This window comes from Biomphalaria glabrata, chromosome 1 (assembly GCF_947242115.1).
Source record: "Biomphalaria glabrata chromosome 1, xgBioGlab47.1, whole genome shotgun sequence".
In the NCBI taxonomy this organism is placed as follows: Eukaryota; Metazoa; Mollusca; class Gastropoda; family Planorbidae; genus Biomphalaria; species Biomphalaria glabrata.
Genome location: NC_074711.1, coordinates 1,447,158 through 1,462,854, shown reverse-complemented (window position 1 = coordinate 1,462,854; position 15,697 = coordinate 1,447,158). Strand labels below are relative to the sequence as shown.

The 15,697-nt window shown below is 34.9% G+C and overlaps 1 protein-coding gene across 6 annotated transcripts in view; it reads right to left on the bottom strand.

The window, feature by feature from the left end:
• Positions 1–15,697, bottom strand: part of LOC106051019 (ras GTPase-activating-like protein IQGAP1) — a 52,228-nt gene that overhangs the window by 5,946 nt on the left and 30,585 nt on the right. For all 6 annotated transcript variants that reach the window (XM_056042796.1, XM_056042442.1, XM_056042645.1 and 3 more), the window contains exons 18-33: positions 14,223–14,313; positions 13,933–14,094; positions 13,609–13,751; positions 13,334–13,504; positions 13,161–13,244; positions 12,495–12,566; positions 12,333–12,402; positions 12,021–12,107; positions 11,433–11,554; positions 10,443–10,738; positions 5,906–5,980; positions 4,903–5,052; positions 4,642–4,782; positions 3,508–3,592; positions 3,188–3,352; positions 2,666–2,733 (exon numbers count right to left, since the gene is read on the bottom strand). In XM_056042796.1, the coding sequence (XP_055898771.1) occupies positions 2,666–2,733; positions 3,188–3,352; positions 3,508–3,592; positions 4,642–4,782; positions 4,903–5,052; positions 5,906–5,980; positions 10,443–10,738; positions 11,433–11,554; positions 12,021–12,107; positions 12,333–12,402; positions 12,495–12,566; positions 13,161–13,244; positions 13,334–13,504; positions 13,609–13,751; positions 13,933–14,094; positions 14,223–14,313 (1,982 nt within the window). The remainder of the gene's footprint in view (positions 1–2,665; positions 2,734–3,187; positions 3,353–3,507; positions 3,593–4,641; positions 4,783–4,902; positions 5,053–5,905; positions 5,981–10,442; positions 10,739–11,432; positions 11,555–12,020; positions 12,108–12,332; positions 12,403–12,494; positions 12,567–13,160; positions 13,245–13,333; positions 13,505–13,608; positions 13,752–13,932; positions 14,095–14,222; positions 14,314–15,697) is intronic.

The following is a 15,697-nucleotide window of genomic DNA, read 5'->3' as shown; positions in this document are numbered from 1 at the left end:
TTCAATGTTGCCAACTAAAAAAAAAATGATCAACCAATGGAAGAGTTGAGAAAATTTGATTCTGATGCAAAAATGTTTTTAGGACATTTAATTTTTTTGTCTTTGCATGTATAGGGAATTTCCCCCATAAACTTCACAATGTCAAGGACATTTAATTGTACTTCAATGTTGCCAACTAAAAAAAAAATGATCAACCAATGGAAGAGTTGAGAAAATTTGATTCTGATGCAAAAATGTTTTTAGGACATTTAATTTTTTTGTCTTTGCATGTATAGGGAATTTCCCCCATAAACTTCACAATGTCAAGGACATCTAATTGCACTTCAATGTTGCCAACTAAAAAAAAAAAATGATCAACCAATTGGAAGAGTTGAGAAAATTTGATTCTGATGCAAAAATGTTTTTAGGACATTTAATTTTTTTGTCTTTGCATGTATTGGGAATTTCCCCCGTAAACTTCACAATGTCAAGGACATCTAATTGCACTTCAATGTTGCCAACTAAAAAAAAAATGATCAACCAATTGGAAGAGTTGAGAAAATTTGATTCTGATGCAAAAATGTTTTTAGGACATTTAATTTTTTTGTCTTTGCATGTATTGGGAATTTCCCCCGTAAACTTCACAATGTCAAGGACATCTAATTGCACTTCAATGTTGCCAACTAAAAAAAAAAAATGATCAACCAATGGAAGAGTTGAGAAAATTTGATTCTGATGCAAAAATGTTTTTAGGACATTTAATTTTTTTGTCTTTGCATGTATTGGGAATTTCCCCCGTAAACTTCACAATGTCAAGGACATCTAATTGCACTTCAATGTTGCCAACTAAAAAAAAAAATGATCAACCAATTGGAAGAGTTGAGAAAATTTGATTCTGATGCAAAAATGTTTTTAGGACATTTAATTTTTTTGTCTTTGCATGTATTGGGAATTTCCCCCGTAAACTTCACAATGTCAAGGACATCTAATTGCACTTCAATGTTGCCAACTAAAAAAAAAAATGATCAACCAATTGGAAGAGTTGAGAAAATTTGATTCTGATGCAAAAATGTTTTTAGGACATTTAATTTTTTTGTCTTTGCATGTATAGGGAATTTCCCCCGTAAACTTCACAATGTCAAGGACATCTAATTGCACTTCAATGTTGCCAACTAAAAAAAAAAAATGATCAACCAATTGGAAGAGTTGAGAAAATTTGATTCTGATGCAAAAATGTTTTTAGGACATTTAATTTTTTTGTCTTTGCATGTATTGGGAATTTCCCCCGTAAACTTCACAATGTCAAGGACGTCTAATTGCACTTCAATGTTGCCAACTAAAAAAAAAAAAATGATCAACCAATTGGAAGAGTTGAGAAAATTTGATTCTGATGCAAAAATGTTTTTAGGACATTTAATTTTTTTGTCTTTGCATGTATTGGGAATTTCCCCCGTAAACTTCACAATGTCAAGGACATCTAATTGCACTTCAATGTTGCCAACTAAAAAAAAAAATGATCAACCAATTGGAAGAGTTGAGAAAATTTGATTCTGATGCAAAAATGTTTTTAGGACATTTAATTTTTTTGTCTTTGCATGTATAGGGAATTTCCCCCGTAAACTTCACAATGTCAAGGACATCTAATTGCACTTCAATGTTGCCAACTAAAAAAAAAAAAATGATCAACCAATTGGAAGAGTTGAGAAAATTTGATTCTGATGCAAAAATGTTTTTAGGACATTTAATTTTTTTGTCTTTGCATGTATTGGGAATTTCCCCCGTAAACTTCACAATGTCAAGGACGTCTAATTGCACTTCAATGTTGCCAACTAAAAAAAAAAAAATGATCAACCAATTGGAAGAGTTGAGAAAATTTGATTCTGATGCAAAAATGTTTTTAGGACATTTAATTTTTTTGTCTTTGCATGTATTGGGAATTTCCCCCGTAAACTTCACAATGTCAAGGACATCTAATTGCACTTCAATGTTGCCAACTAAAAAAAAAAATGATCAACCAATTGGAAGAGTTGAGAAAATTTGATTCTGATGCAAAAATGTTTTTAGGACATTTAATTTTTTTGTCTTTGCATGTATAGGGAATTTCCCCCGTAAACTTCACAATGTCAAGGACATCTAATTGCACTTCAATGTTGCCAACTAAAAAAAAAAAAATGATCAACCAATTGGAAGAGTTGAGAAAATTTGATTCTGATGCAAAAATGTTTTTAGGACATTTAATTTTTTTGTCTTTGCATGTATTGGGAATTTCCCCCGTAAACTTCACAATGTCAAGGACATCTAATTGCACTTCAATGTTGCCAACTAAAAAAAAAAAAATGATCAACCAATTGGAAGAGTTGAGAAAATTTGATTCTGATGCAAAAAAGTGACAAAATTAACATGAACTTTGAAAAAAAAAAACACCTAGTTTAGCAGCACTTCCTGTATTCTGTACACCAGATACACCCATAAGCTTGGCTATTTATAGTTATTCCACCATAGAGGAAAAGTTACTCTGCTCAACATGAGGATTGTGCACTAATGGACAACTAGGTTATGTAGACTACAGAGGGAGAGAGAAGTTTTAAACTATGTAGGTCATGGAGCCGTGGATTGGATAATTCTTGAAGGACTCTTAAAACATAGCCACACTGCTTACAGTAATGAGATTGTAAATAAAACTCACTTGAATTTTTCATGAGCGTTTCTAATATAGTCATTCATACTGGCCAGGTAAGCACTTTCACCTCCAAACTAGAATCAAATATAGAAAACAATTTCGGAATAGAAATTTAGAAAATAAAACCAAAAAAATCTAATATAGCCTACATAAAATGAAGAGCCCTTAATTCTAACTTACAGGCACATTCCTCGTCCCATATGCTAGGACAAATGTGTACAAATACTCCTTCTTCCCTAGCGCTATTAGAGCATGGAATGGGTTGCCTGAGCTAGCCAGGAAAACCAGTGACTTGGCAGAATTTTAAGTCATTGGTTAATATGCATGACTGAATGCATGACGCGTAGGACGTAATCATCTTCTTTTTTGAAGTAACGTCTGTATTATATAAGATAAGATTACCGAACAAACCACTAAAAGGATTTGTTGTTTTAAACCCCATAACTTGATATACATAAATGTCTTCAGTAATTAAACACAATAGCTTGATATATCTAGGTGTCATTACTAATTAAAAGATGAACCAACCCCTTTATTAGAAGCTGCAAACTGGAGAATCTTGGCAATGGAGCCCAGGTTTCTCCTCTGGTCGTTAGTCAGAGCTTTCTCTGCCCCCACATTGACAATGTCGAAGGCATCTGGTGCCACAATGGCAGAATTGATGTATCTGTAGTACAACAAGTTACCTACAATCTGGGGAGAAACAAAAACACAAAGAGTAGTTTGAAAATAGGCAAAATGTCATTGAGAACTAGGCAAAATGTCATTATGAGCAAGTCGAGCCTATCAACTAAGAAATCAAACAAGTATATTGTCTTACAAGCAACTCTCTAAGAGACACTGCTTACCTTCAGAACATCTTTTTCCGCAGCATCTGGGAATTTCTTCATCAAGCACTCCCTCATGACTTTGGCCATGTATCTCATGCCATAGCTGCAAGGCAACACATTCACATTATTATTGTCATGTAATGGTAGGAAAGTGATATTCTCTTATAACTTTGCCCTTTAAATCATACATTACTATTACATAATTGGACAACTCTGTCATGCGCATCTAGAGTTGCTTCTTGCTTGATGTTTTCTTTCATGCACCATAATGGTTTGTGCGCTAGTTCCTAATCATGCGCTATGTTGATATCATTGCTCTGTTTGTTTTTGCTGGTTAGCAGTTGCTCTGTTGTTCGTTTCTTCCCCAGTGATGGGTAAGTTAGTTTATTTTGCTTTATTCTTATCATTGTAGTTTTAAAATCGTTAGTAATATAATCTTGTGAATGGCGGTCTCAAGGAATGCATATTTTTCTTGGTTAGGGACGCAGGCTTGGGACTCTGTTGTAGTCAAGCCTGATTTGTTTAGGTGTGGTCCTTACATCCATGGCATTGGGTTGTGGGCTTCGCCAGCCCTGATCGAATTGTGGCACCGAGCTTAAGGTGTGTTATATCTATTGTAAATAATTTTGATTATGTGTACTTGCTTTTGTAAATACCATTGAGACTTCATCATTCATATCATAATACTTTATTCGTTCATTAAATTGCTAAACTTATGCTCTTGTTGTTAACTAATGCATGTTAACTTATCGCGCTATTATTAAATATTGTTTGTGTTGAATGACATTTATTTGATGTTTAGCAAGTCATAGTTTTATATGCTAGTACTCTTTGTTTTGGTTTATACTGTTTTGGTTTGGGGTTGTGGGGACCCGGGAAATCAATGCAAGTATATCTACCCCTAGTTAAGTAAATGGTAACCCCCACCTGACAAACTCATACATTACAATTATATAATAGGACAACTAAATAGAGAGAAGATCTAACCAACAATATGTTGTGAACTACAGAACCAACTAATCCTTGCAATATTAACTCTTTCTCTCCTAACTGACGATACCAACGTTGATTCCACCAGAATGTGGTAAATAATTACGGAGAGAAAGAGTTAACCAATCAGAGAGAACTGGCTGAATACCATCTGAAACTTACGGAATGCTGTCTAATGATGTCAATATTTTGTTTAAAAATAGGTCAGTGATGTCCTGCAGGCGTTTGATAGTCTCCTCTATCTGAACTCTGACCTCCTCATGAGTCAGAGCTTGCTCTGTAGACACATCGTATGGGAGCTCACTGTGAAGTATCATGGGATAGCATTCATACATTTTTCCTAACCATGAATACTACATAGAGTTAGATTGTTATTCCGAGACTTAGAATGAGGACATGCAAACAATTCTGCTCAAGTCTGACCTAGCTTGTCCAGTACTTGACTCTGTCTGGTTTACCCAGGCTTTATAAACTTCCACAGGGTTAGTGTTGATACGCAAATTTCTGTCTTCTATTACACGAGTGATGATAGGATTCAACATTTCTTTCAAGGCATTCTGACCTCGTTGATTTCTGAGACAAGAAAGATTACAGTTCAGGTTAAAATGTTTTTATTGATCTATAGAACATTCCATTTCAATATTTAAATTTGAATGACAGTTTTGGAACAAAAACATCATGCAATGTTAGAATATTAGTTCATAAACTAAATCTTTCAACATACAAAGATAAGAAGATTCAGAAAAGAAGGTAGCTTAGTGGAATAGTCCATGTATTCTGAAACAAAGCTAGTTTAGTGGAATAGTCCTTGGACTCTGAAACAAAGCTAGTTTAGTGGAATAGTCCATGGATTCTGAAACAAAGCTAGCTCAGTGGAATAGTCCATGGATTCTGAAACAAAGCAAGCTTAGTGGAATAGCCCATGGATTCTGAAACAAAGCTAGCTTAGTGGAAAGCCCATGGATTCTGAAACAAAGCTAGCTTAGTGGAATAGTCCATGGATTCTGAAACAAAGCTAGCTTAGTGGAATAGTCCATGGATTCTGAAACAAAGCTAGCTTAGTGGAATAGTCCATGGATTCTGAAACAAAGCTAGCTCAGTGGAATAGTCCATGGATTCTGAAACAAAGCAAGCTTAGTGGAATAGCCCATGAATTCTGAAACAAAGCTAGCTTAGTGGAAAGCCCATGGATTCTAAATCTCAGCAAATACTGATTTTAAATTTGCAAATTTTTAGAGTGTTCCTAAGTGCAGCCAGTTTTGGTTGATATTGATGAATATATTAGTTGACTGTATAACGGCCACGGTGACCTTTTAACCATTTTTTTTTTGTCTTCTTCTGAATCAAAAGATTGAAATATACAATTATGTTAACAGAAACTAAAAGTTGAGCATGCCACTAATCAAAGTCATGAATGTGTACTGACCTGTTGAAGCCAACTATCATTTTAACTACCAGTGGATTCCCAGTGACAATGTCAGTCATTTTATCAACCTTGGAGCTGGCAGAGAAAACATTGAAGGAACATTATTCAAGCAGCAGACGTAACCAATCAAATGTTGATAGATAATGCAAGTTTTAATGTAAAAAAAATTAATGATCAGAATTATTCTACAAACATTTAAATAATCTCTAATATCATTGGTAAAAAAACAAACTAAGTCAACAAGGTTAATTCTATTTGAAATTTCTATACACAAAATTGTGAATATATATATATTTATATAACTGTAATGTAAGTGTGTGTTAGTAACATATGGAAATTGGTTTTTTTTTGTACTTTTTACATTTCTATGTGTGATCTGTGTCTACTAATGTCAATACAAGTCTAAGAGCTGATGAGCTCTCACTAAATGAAGAATTGGAGGACATCTTTTAATAGTAAGTAATTCGGAGATTCAAATGTTACGCAATGAGGTCAACTATGTGGTATTCAATTGGTTCCATTGTTTGTGTGTATCTGTATATACACATCTAGGTTGGGGTTAATTTGATTAAATCCTGGATAGAGATTGTAATCATTACTTTCTAGAATATGTCCAAGTTTCAAGAATACTTGGTGATCATTACTTTCTAGAATATGTCCAAGTTTCAAGAATACTTGGTGATCATATAAACAGTAATTTATCGTGAATCGTGAGAACAGTTTCAGCTTGTGACAAAATGGAGTTGAACTGGTCCCATAGGCCCCGCCTACCTACTTCCGCCCCTCCCCATCTCCCTTGTTCATCAAGAAAACTATAAATAGAAACATGCTCAACACAAAATCAAATGTCAACCAAAATTTTCTGATGACATCTACTTCCGCATGCTGACCTACATGGTAACACAACTACCCCTTCAAACAACATACGCGCACACACACACAAGAAAGTAAGTACATAGTATATTAATTCATGACTAAATAAAAACAAGAGATTGAAGAACAAGTGACATTTAAAATATACAATTTAAATTTGAAATAAAAACAATTTTGACTGAATATATATGCAAGGGTCAGTGATATATACAATCTGTGTATAATAATATCAATGATTGGGTTAGGTCTCCAGATATATATATAGATATAGATTAAAACATAGAACAAAAAATGATGTGTAGCCATCACCTGGTGGAGACATGCTGTACTTACATTCGTCTGTTAGAAATGCAAGGACAGAAATACAAATACAAGATTTAGTTTCAACAGAATGTGTCAGTTGCTTGAGTCAGACAATACAAACCAGGTATACCATTGTTAGGACTCAATAATAAAACAAGTATCTAAATGTACTTATGCCCTTAAGTTTTCATTAACATTTAATCGGAAACTGAATAACTAGCTGTTTGAGAATAGAAAAGTAAGCCAATGAAACAGAAGCGGTTACACAAGGACGTGATGCAGCTACACCCATAATGCACAGAGTGTGTTGTATTGCAGCGTGGAATCACACCCTTTATTAACTCATGTATAATTGAAAGCTCAAAAAAGTATAATTTAGTACTTAAAGCTTACATTTCTATTAATATTAAACATGGTGAAGCGCATACGCATTTATAATAACCAGACTTATTACTATTGTCTTTGTAATAATACAGGTTTGTGCATAGTCCCCACTTAAAGCACAATATTTTATTCGAACTAGATATAACGAAAGGCCCAGGAGAGATCTGAATGGAAGGATGTGTTGAAGCAGGCCAAAGCCCTCCATGGGCTGTAGCGCCACTGGGATGGATGGATAGATATAAATCAAAGAAATCAAATATTTTTGATAAAAACGTATGTCAACACATTTACACAAATAGCCATTAATTTAACCTCATCTACTTTAGACAAATTAATATAAATGCAGGCATTCAAGTATACTTTTGCCTATTTGGCCAACTATTCTGTAATGATATCCAGACACAACTGAATATAGCCAGAATGTGAAAAGCTGGAGCTGAGTGTCCCTAGTTCTACTAATTGTGGTTCAGCTTGCAAGGTTTTCCTGTTTAATTTCTTTGGGTTTTTTGTAAATTAAAAAATGTGTATGTTTGACATGTTTCTGAAGATCCTTCAGATTCTGAAGATAATCTACATCCTAGCCCAAACCTACTGCAGGATGAAGGAGAGTGACAGCAGGCAGGGTTCAAACCTGGGACCTTGGAGACACCTGAACCACAGTCCAGAGCGCATACATCCTTGACCCGGCAGCAATTACGTTTGTGTTCTATTATGTTAGTGTATTTATATTTTGCATTCTATGAAATAATTGCTGATAAATGAATAAAAAATAACAATAACTATTGGTCCTATTTTTGTTTCTTTGATTTCTTTGATTTTTTTTTCTTTGGCACTATTTTGATGGGTCATACATTATGGATATAAGTTATAGTTTCTTTTTTGTTTGTAAATAGATCTTTCTGCCACCCTGATTGTGTTTTCATTCAGCCGTAGGGGCTCAAAATAAAGCTGATTGAACAAGATAATGTTTTAAAAAAACTTTTTCTTTTCTGTATGAGGTCACAAAGCCTCTCTCTTTTTACCTCTCTCTCACTTTCTCCTCTATTTTTTTTTCTCTCTTTCACTGTTGACCAAACCAGTTTCTCAGTAGAAGAAATTAGTTCAGTTTCACATTCTCATTAGAAGATGGTCAATTTTACATTCTCTTATCTTATAGATTACTGACGTTACTTCAAAAAAGAAGATAATTAGGTCCAACGCATCTCATGAGTCAATGTAGTCATGCATGTTAATCAATGATTTAAACTCTGCTAATTTGTTGGTTTTCATGGCTGATTCAGGCAACCCATTCCATTCTCTAATGACAGTAAAAAAGGAGGAGCACTTGTACAAATCTGTTCTAGCATATGGAATAAGAAATGTGCCCTTATTTTTTAATCTTTCTGAGTATTTCATTAGGTTTTGTTTTAATATTAGTCAATTATGGTTTAGTGTTTTATGTATTAAAGCTACTTTACTTTTTATTCTTTCGTCCTGAAGTTGTCTCTAGGTTTAGTGATTTTATTAAAGGTGTTACTTTAATCAAATTGGAATATAAGCTACGGTCTGCGTGCTTTTTCAGTTCACGGACCAAAGGTTTGGCACTCACTCCCCATTGATCTCAGACAGACAACATGCTACACCACTTTTTAAGAAGAACATTAAGACCTATCTGTTTAAAACTTTTTTAGATTAATTGTCATTATAGCTGTCGTGTTTTTGTTAGTAATGTTGTTACAGCGCCTTGAGCCTACATTTTGTTTGTTAACAGCGCTTTATAAATAAAATTATTATTATTATTATTATTTGTTATAAATCACACTGCTCTTTTTGTATTTTGGTATTTGTTCTAGTTTATGTTTTCTTGAATCTCATTGGTAAATGGTCAATTTTACAATCTCACTAGTAGATGGTCAATGTCACCTTCTCACTGGTCAATTTCTTACTTTCTATTGACTAGCTTCTTTTTTTTCTCCAATAGTTTATCCCAGAACAGTCTGAGATTTTCTAGTGCGTTTCTCACTTTTAGTTGAACAGATGTACAGTTCAACAGAGACTACATAGGACACTGAACTGATGGTCTTTATATCATCAAACTTCTTTCTTCTATTATTTGTTTTACTTAGAGCAATACAATCACATTTAAAAGAGAGATCACTCTGCTGAAAGGAATTTTGTTTTCATATTTTTAAGCTGAGTGTATTTTATCATAGATAGTAACTTATTAGGGCAGCAATAAATATATATGTCCACATGGATAAAATGCTCCTAGCCATAGTGGTCTAGTGTGTCTCGCTGCATTTCAACATGAAAGTTCAAATGTTAAAAGCATCAAAAGAAAGAAATAAAATGAGTTTCCAAGATCCAGCATAAAATTATTAGGTCAACTAGAAAGCCAGATGAAATTTTTTTTTTCAAATCAAACTTTTTGAAGTAACTCAATCATAATCATAGGACATAATGAATTAAATTTTTTTTTATGATTGTCAGTAAATAAAAAAAATAATAGTCTAGGTGTACTAAGTGAGAAATATTTCTGATATTGGGCTAGACATGACCTATTATTGTTTTTTTATTATTTGATAATGAGTTTAAGGAAGTTACAGGCAATGAGAAGACTACTATTGGCACTTAATGAGTATTGGTGATTAAGAAAAATACTTGGCAGAATTGAAGTCTCTAATTAAAACACACACCTAAATGAACACATAGATGCACATAGGGTTTATAATATCTCCTTTTTAAGGAATGCATGTAATTTATAAAATAAGAAAAGTCCAGAGATCAAAAAAAGAAAAAAAAATTCAAGAGTTGAGTGGAAAAACCTAACAAGGTCAACATTATTTTTACTAACGGTACACTACATTCAGGTCTTCAAACCAATTATAAAATTTGGACAAAAGTAACATAGGGAATGATCTAAACGTCACAACTGAGGATGGCAACCTTTTCATTCACTTGGAACCAACAAATTGTATTCATATTAAAGAACACTTACTTGATCTCTTCTTCTAGAGCTTTCTGGAATAATTTGGTCAGCAGGTATTCCTCTCGCTGGTTGGCACCATAGTTGAAAAGGGAGTAGATAACAGCTTCCATAAACTTTGTGGTACGGATGTGGGGCATCTCAAAGATAAGTTTGGCCAGATAATTGGGAGACGTCTGCAGCAAGTAGAACAAGTGTTGGTATTTTTCCAAACGTTCGTGATTTTCTTTACTCAAGGCTTTCAGGCCCCCTCCACGAGCACTCTCCTCGCCACGCTTGGCTAACTTTTTATTGTGAGTGACTACATCCTGAAGCAATGTATAGGAAAAGTTAATCTTGGTCTAAACTAAAAATGTAATTCTACCAGGCTATACTAAACTAACTAGATCTACAGCAGCTCTAAACTAATTAGTTCTACCAGGCAATTCTAAACTAATTAATTTTAACAGTATTTCTAAACTAACTAGATCTACAGCAGCTCTAAACTAATTAGTTCTACCAGGCAATTCTAAACTAGTTAATTCTAACAGTATTTCTAAACTAACTAGATCTACAGCAGCTCTAAACTAATTAGTTCTACCAGGCAATTCTAAACTAGTTAATTCTAACAGTATTTCATCTTCTTTTTTGAAGTAACATCTGTATTATATAAGATAAGATAGTATTTCTAAACTAACTAGATCTACAGCAGCTCTAAACTAATTAGTTCTACCAGGCAATTCTAAACTAATTAATTCTAACAGTATTTCTAAACTAGCTACTTCTACAGCAGTTCTAAACTAATTAGTTCTACAGGCAGTATTAACATATTGGGTAATTCTAAACATGTCATTTCTATGGGCAACAAATAATAATAATATCTAAAATCGATATGTCCAAATGACTAAGTACTTTTATACTATCTTCAAGTTCTTGTAATGAAATCTATATTAAAGGTTAGTTTATATTGTATTGGAACAGAAATATCTGTACATAATGTTGATTTATCTCTAGTTCTAGTACCTGCAGAGTAATTCTATTCTTGATCAAGAGGCCAATTTTAATGTCCATTTGATCTAAATCTTGTTCCAGCTGCTGGTTGGATCTAATCTCGGCAACAACTTGCTGACGAAGTTTTTGAAGTTCTAAATGTAAACATAAATACGAGAGACTTGAATACACAGCAAAATTGTCATCTACCAATCAATATTAATCAATCATTAGCAACATTATCACCTCTCAATCATTAGCAACATTATCACCACTCAATCATTAGCAACATTATCACCACTCAATCATTAGCAGCATTATCATCAATCAATCATTAGCAACATTATCTCACCACTCAATCATTAGCAGCATTATCACCAAGCAATCATTAGCAACATTATCTCACCACTCAAACATTTGCAACATTATCATCAAGCAATCATTAGCAACATTATCACCACTCAATCATTAGCAGCATTATCATCAATCAATCATTAGCAACATTATCTCACCACTCAATCATTAGCAGCATTATCACCAAGCAATCATTAGCAACATTATCACCACTCAATCATTAGCAGCATTATCAATCCAATATTGAGTAAAGGTCAAGCTACAAACCTAACTCCTCTGTATAATCATTGTCACTGGCATCTAGCAAGTGAACAAACTTCCTGACAACAGCCAGAGATGGGTTCTTGTCAGTAGCTACAAAAAGAGTATATAATGTTTTTAATGCATTAAATTCTTAAACTATATCAAAAGTTTACTGAGTTCACAAAATGCTCAGATCTATACTTCATTTAAGCCTCTCTTGAAAATTGTGTCAATTTTGTTATAAATTCTTCAGTTTTCACTAAGCTATGACAATGAAATATTTCATATTAAATTATTTTTAGTTCGAAGTTGCTAAAAAAAAGGAAGCCTACTTACTTAATGCTTTATAATCTTGTCTTGCCAGATTGGACCGGAAGAAAGCTTGAATTTTAATTATGGCATCTTCCTATACACAAATAAGGAATTTTCAATAAATAGATTTTTTGAGACTGAAAAATAAAAAACTAAAATAATTTACACATTTCATTTAGTACTTACATTTTGTTTGAAATACTGTAATCTGTCCTGATAAGCTTTTCTGGCACGCCACATTCTGACATAAGACTGGAGCTGCAGAGATAATGAACAGAGATATCGTTAGTGTTTTCTCATTAGCTCCAATAAACATTTACACTAAAGTTCTTGGACTATATTTCCTTACAGCACCTCAATACTTTTGGTTCTTCATTTATAATTACTTATTTATTTATATTTCATTATATAGTTTTTCAACTAAGTTCTAAGTTCCTAAACAGATCTAGACTAAAGTTCTTTGACTAAGTTTCTAAACAACTCTATAAAAAATTTTCAATTAAGTTCCTACATAACATAACACTTAAGTTCCTCTACTAAGTTCCTACCTACATCTCATTACACTTTAGCTCCTCTACTAAGTTCCTACCTACATCTCATTACACTTTAGTTCCTCTACTAAGTTCCTACCTACATCTCATTACACTTAGTTCCTCTACTAAGTTCCTACCTACATCTCATTACACTTAGTTCCTCTACTAAGTTCCTACCTACATCTCATTACACTTTAGTTCCTCTACTAAGTTCTCATTGCACTTTAGTTCCTCTACTAAGTTCCTACCTACATCTCATTACACTTAGTTCCTCTACTACAGTTCTAATACATTTTTACCAACTGAAAAGTTGACTTACAAGTATGACTGAATCTGTGTTGTCTTTGATGTAATTCAAACGATCTTTGTACTTGTGGCGTTGTTTGGCACCTCGCCAGCAAGCCTGAAAAAGAAAAACAGAAATCAATCTTTATCGAGAGGAACTCGTCGGCTGGAAACAATAAACGAACACACTAGAGACACCAAACTGACCTGAATCTTGATTATGGCGGGTAATTGTTTCTTCATGAAGTTGACCCTCTCCTTGTATGCCTTGCGGGCCAAGTGGCCTCTCATGTTGGCCTGGATCTTAGTGATGAGTCCCTCATTGGCTTTGAACAGCATTTCTCTGTCATGTTTGGCCGTTACCTCAGACACAACACGCTACAGGGGATATGAGATGGAATATTTATGTGGGTATAGAAATAAATTGTAAACTTTTTTGAATCCATGAAATATCGACAAGAAATTTAAAGTAATTCAAATACCTGCAATTCTTCTCTAGTCAACAAAGAGTAGTCCTTGATGATGGTGTCTCCCCTTGTCCAGGCATGCTGACCAGTGTGGACATTGTAGAAAAACTTGGATCCATCCCTAACTCTGTTCATCATCCAGCCACTTCCTGTTTCCCCTGAACCAATCAAATAAATCTATTTTTAACACACCATCATTATATCTAATAGTAAAGATCTGCAGCTTAGGCAGATTTTAAAAGAGACAAACTATAGGGACATCACCAAGAACTAGACAAGATGGATTGCCAAGGGCAACCTAAAAGGCCATAGGAAAAGAGGAGTAACTCCATGACACACCTTGTTGTGAAGACTTTTCGACAGCTTCCAAAAGAGCCTGCTGATAGCCATCAATACATTCTCCAGTCACAGAATGAATGTTAAGCTCAGGAGAGGTCAAGGCTGCCAGAAGGTTATCACCATCTTGAAGAGCTTTGTTGACAGCAGCAACCCCCTGAGATACTAATTTAAAAAAAAAAGTATAGAAATAGTTCAATGAAACTTCCTGTTAAAATCATGTAATGGGATAATTTAAATTTTCTATTTGAATCGGTCTAAAAGTTTCTACAAACAACAAATTGAACACACACCTCTGAGTCCCTCTAATGTGTTAGAGTTTCCTTTGTCCACACAAGATTGTATTTCATCCAACCACAAAACAGCTGCTTCATCTTGACTGGACTGAAATATACAATCAGAGGACAGACATATACAAGACACTATCAGAGGACAGACATATACAAGACACTATCAGAGGACTGACATATATACAAGACACTATCAGAGGACTGACATATACAAGACACTATCAGAGGACAGACATATACAAGACACTATCAGAGGACAGACATATACAAGACACTATCAGAGGACAGACATATACAAGACACTATCAGAGAACTGACATACAAGACACTATCAGAGGAAAGGAAATTAGTAGACCCTAATGCCACTAAGCTAAGTCGTTCATCTAACAACCTTCAAATTCTAGCATTGGAGACCATTAATACCTTCAAGCCCAGTGCTATTTTTGCATATACTGATGGGTCGGCATCGATAGATTCTGGAAGAGCAGACTATGGAGCCTACATCAACTTTCTTGGCTCTCACTCAGTCAAAATCTTTGGACCATGTGGTAATGTTTGCAGTTTCGATGCGGAGACCATGGCAGTCTGTGAAGCCTTAAAAGTCATTGACTCTCAACTCTGCGAGGCACATTTGAGGGCAACACAGATTGTTGTGGTCACTGACTCAAAATCTGTACTACAGGCTTTGCAAAGCCCCGGACCACAGCCCTCCAATATCGACACTGTCATCATGGCTTCACACAACATAAAACAACGCTTAGGCACCCCTGTAATAATGCAGTGGGTACCGAATCACATAGGTGTGACTGGCAACACTATTGCAGACTCCTTGGCCCATCAGGGAGGGCAAATTCCACCCACTGAACAGGCTGTAAGTTTTCATCATGCTCTGGCTATAATTCAAAAAACAGAAACAAAAAAGTGGTTTGAGCGCTGAGACAAGTCCCAAAAGCCCGTGGAGTCTGGGAGCGCATGACACGCCCTGACTGCACTTCCCCGTGGTGGAGGCTGTCCAGGCCTGAGCAAGCTATTATAGCACAGTGCAGGACAGGCCATTGTCCTGTTGGCTCATATTTCTCACGGCTATGGCCAAATTTTGATTCACGGTGCCCCCTCTGCGGGGAAGAAGAGGAAACCGTGCCTCATATCCTGTTTGACTGCCCCAGACTTGCTGATCTCCATCTCGTCAGGTCTGGGAAACCAAAAATTCTCGACCTGTATGGCAACATTTATGCACTACGCAAGACAGCAGGGTTTCTGTCCAGGGCTTTTGCAAGAGAGGATTTGAGCCTCTTGTCAAGAGCGTGGGTGTGTAAGATGTGAGATTGTGTGTGTGTTTGTTTATTTTATTGGTTGGTGTGTGGATTGTTTTATCACAGGATTTTCAAGGGGGGACAATTAGGTTTCTAGCGGTCAGTCTAGCAGTTGGAGAGCTGACCTGGTCTGAGTAGGGTGCTTGTGTTGTATTTACCAGTTTG